The 3,449-nt window shown below is 35.1% G+C and overlaps 1 protein-coding gene across 1 annotated transcript in view; it reads left to right on the top strand.

The window, feature by feature from the left end:
* LOC128693923 (PAX-interacting protein 1) overlaps positions 1 to 2,387 on the top strand; it is a 42,978-nt gene extending 40,591 nt beyond the window's left edge. Inside the window, exons 18-19 of the mRNA XM_053783816.2 lie at positions 1,778 to 1,857; positions 2,076 to 2,387. Of these exons, the coding sequence (XP_053639791.2) occupies positions 1,778 to 1,857; positions 2,076 to 2,161 (166 nt within the window). The 3' untranslated portion in view covers positions 2,162 to 2,387. The remainder of the gene's footprint in view (positions 1 to 1,777; positions 1,858 to 2,075) is intronic.
* Positions 2,388 to 3,449: the final 1,062 nt, after the last annotated feature.

Raw genomic sequence — 3,449 nt, 5'->3', positions numbered from 1 at the left:
CCATCAGTTCCAGCTGCTTTACCCCCTTTCATTCTACGTAATGCCTCACGTACCTCCACCACACTTACATTCTGCTCTTCTTCACTCCTAAAAGATGGTATACCTCCCTGGCCAGTGCATGAAATTACCGCCTCCCTTTCTTCCTCAACATTTAAAAGTTCCTCAAAATATTCTCGCCATCTACCTAATACCTCCCTTTCCCCATCTACTAATTCCCCTACTCTGTTTTTAACTGGCAAATCCATACTTTCCCTAGGCTTTCTTAACTTGTTTAACTCACTCCAAAATTTTTTCTTATTTTCATTAAAATTTCTTGACAGTGCCTCTCCCACTCTATCATCTGCTCTCCTTTTGCACTCTCTCACCACTCTCTTCACCTTTCTTTTACTCTCCATATACTCTGCTCTTCTTATAACACTTCTGCTTTGTAAAAACCTCTCATAAGCTACCTTTTTCTCTTTTATCACACCCTTTACTTCATCATTCCACCAGTCACTCCTCTTTCCTCCTGCCCCCACCCTCCTATAACCACAAACTTCTGCCCCACATTCTAATACTGCATTTTATAAAACTATTCCAAACCTCTTCAACCCCCCCCCCCCCCCACTACTCATCTTTGCACTAGCCCACCTTTCTGCCAATTGTCGCTTATATCTCACCCGAACTTCCTCCTCCCTTAGTTTATACACTTTCACCTCCCTCCCTCTTGTTGTTGCCACCTTCCTCTTTTCCCATCTACCTCTTACTCTAACTGTAGCTGCAACTAAATAATGATCCGATATATCAGTTGCCCCTCTATAAACATGTACATCCTGGAGCCTACCCATCAACCTTTTATCCACCAATACATAATCTAACAAACTACTTTCATTACGTGCTGCATCATACCTTGTATATTTATTTATCCTCTTTTTCATAAAATATGTATTACTTATTACCAAATTTCTTTATACACATAGCTCAATTAAAGGCTCCCCATTTACATTTACCCCTGGCACCCTAAATTTACCTACTACTCCCTCCATAACATTTTTACCCACTTTAGCATTGAAATCCCCAACCACCATTACTCTCACACTTGATTCAAAACTCCCCACGCATTCACTCAACATTTCCCAGAATCTCTCTCTCTCCTCTACACTTCTCTCTTCTCCAGGTGCATACACGCTTACTATAACCCACTTTTCACATCCAATCTTTATTTTACTCCACATAATCCTTGAATTTATAAATTTGTAGTCCCTCTTTTCCTGCCATAGCTTATCCTTCAACATTATTGCTACTCCTTCTTTAGCTCTAACTCTATTTGAAACCCCTGACCTAATCCCATTTATTCCTCTCCATTGAAACTCTCCCACCCCCTTCAGCTTTGTTTCACTTAAAGCCAGGACATCCAGTTTCTTCTCATTCATAACATCCACAGTCATCTCTTTCTTATCATTTGCACAACATCCACACACATTCAGACTTCCCACTTTGACAATTTTCTTCTTCTTATTCTTTTTAGTAATCTTTACAGGAAAAGGGGTTACTAGCCCATTGTTCCCGGCATTTTAGTTGACTTTTACAACACGCATGGCTCACGGAGGAAAGATTCTTATTCCACTTCCCCATGGATATAAAAGGAAAAGTAATAAGACCAAGAACTATTAAGATAAAATCAAAGAAAACTCAGATGAGTGTGTATAAATAAATGTGTACATGTATATATATATAATGTTTATATATGTTTACACACACTAGTGATATTTATTATTTTTTCTTCCACTAATTTTAGAGAGGGAGCACACAAGTATTTAACTATTGCTACAACTTCTGATGTTCACTTGGTCAGGGACCTCCTTCAGGAAAACATGCGTAAGTACAATATTTCATTAGTAAGTACGTATATACATACTTGCAAATCCTAGGAGATAATCAGTTGAGTTGTCCAAGACATGAGCCAGAAAATGTTATTTTCAAGATGCTTACACAATTATAAATTTTTTTTCTAATTGTATTATTCTATCTTTTATTTATGGTAGTGCACTGATATTTTAAAAGTTTTTCCTAAAAAAAGCTTGTTTTCTTTGCAGCCGTTTATAATGCAGAATTTGTTCTGGGATCTATCTTGAGGCAGGAGATAAATCTACAAATGGCTATTTACATTGATGAGGAGTAATTACATTTTCTTTCTTTCAACACCCAAGTAATTACATTTATGGTGAAATAAATATTGGAATCTGTTCTTAATTAGAAAACCAAATTTTAGAGTTGAATATTGTAATCAGATGTATTCTTGTAGTTTATTAGAAACATAAGGAAAAAATAGAATGAAAATTAAACTTAAATTATAGTTTAAAATAAGTGTATGTATGTATATATAGTATATACTGCATTTTTTTTTTAACACACCGGCTGTCTCTCTCTGAGGCAGGGTGACCCAAAAAAGAAGAAAACTATAAAGTCTTTCTTCTTTTTACATTTAGTAATTTATACAGAAGGGGTTATTAGCCTCTTGCATATACTGTATCTACATTCATCATTTTATTGCATTGAAATGGAAGGGATTATGAAGCATCTTATGCAATTGACTGTAACTCAGGATATTTGTGTGTTTTTTAAAAGAATATTGGTCAGGAAGTTGCAGTATATCTACTCTTCACTGCTCTTAAATGTGTCTATAGAAACACTATCTTTCTAAACTTAATGACCTCTTACAATCTTTTTTTCATTCCTGTACAGCCTACTACTAGTATTATTATTGCTCTCTTATTTTAATATTTCTTGATAAATCAATGCACTTAGTTTAATACTTCTAGAATTTACTTAAATATACAAACACTAAGGTCTTTTTCATAATTCTTATAGTATTATGGATTAGTGCTCTTTGCTTGTGTACTTCTTTTTAAGAGTAGATGAAAATTCTAAACCAACTTCATTACTTGTGCCCTAACACAGATGTTTTAACTTTCCATAGTCTTCTTTGTCTCCTAAATACATGATTTTTAACATTTCATAATCCTTGTCTAATGTCACCTGATGTGTAGCCACCCAAGTGCCTACATGTGGACATTTTTCATGTTGTGCGGGTTTCCACGTAATGCCTTATATCCCTCCCTCTCATTGGCTGTATAACAGCTGGTGTTGCCTTCTGAGCTATGATTGACTACTGAAGACATCTTAAATTTGTGCCTAGCATTGTTGTGTAGTGTGATAATTGGTCAGCTGTATCAGTAGCCAAGAGTGCGTGCTTAAGTGTAACACAGTTTATAGGACAGTATCCAGTGAAAATGTTAATTTAAAGAAATTTACATTGGGTACAATAAAAAAAGTGTGTGATTATAATTCTAGGCATTTATTATTTAACAAATAAGTTTACAATTTCAGTTCAGTGTATATTCAGAATTGCATTGTTAATGAAACCTGGTGTCATCCATTAGGCTTGTTGATTCATTTTATATGTTAGC

This window comes from Cherax quadricarinatus, chromosome 33, assembly GCF_038502225.1.
Source record: "Cherax quadricarinatus isolate ZL_2023a chromosome 33, ASM3850222v1, whole genome shotgun sequence".
Lineage (NCBI taxonomy): Eukaryota > Metazoa > Arthropoda > Malacostraca > Decapoda > Parastacidae > Cherax > Cherax quadricarinatus.
Note: the sequence above shows the minus strand (reverse complement) of the source record. Positions and strands in the feature narration are given on the sequence as shown.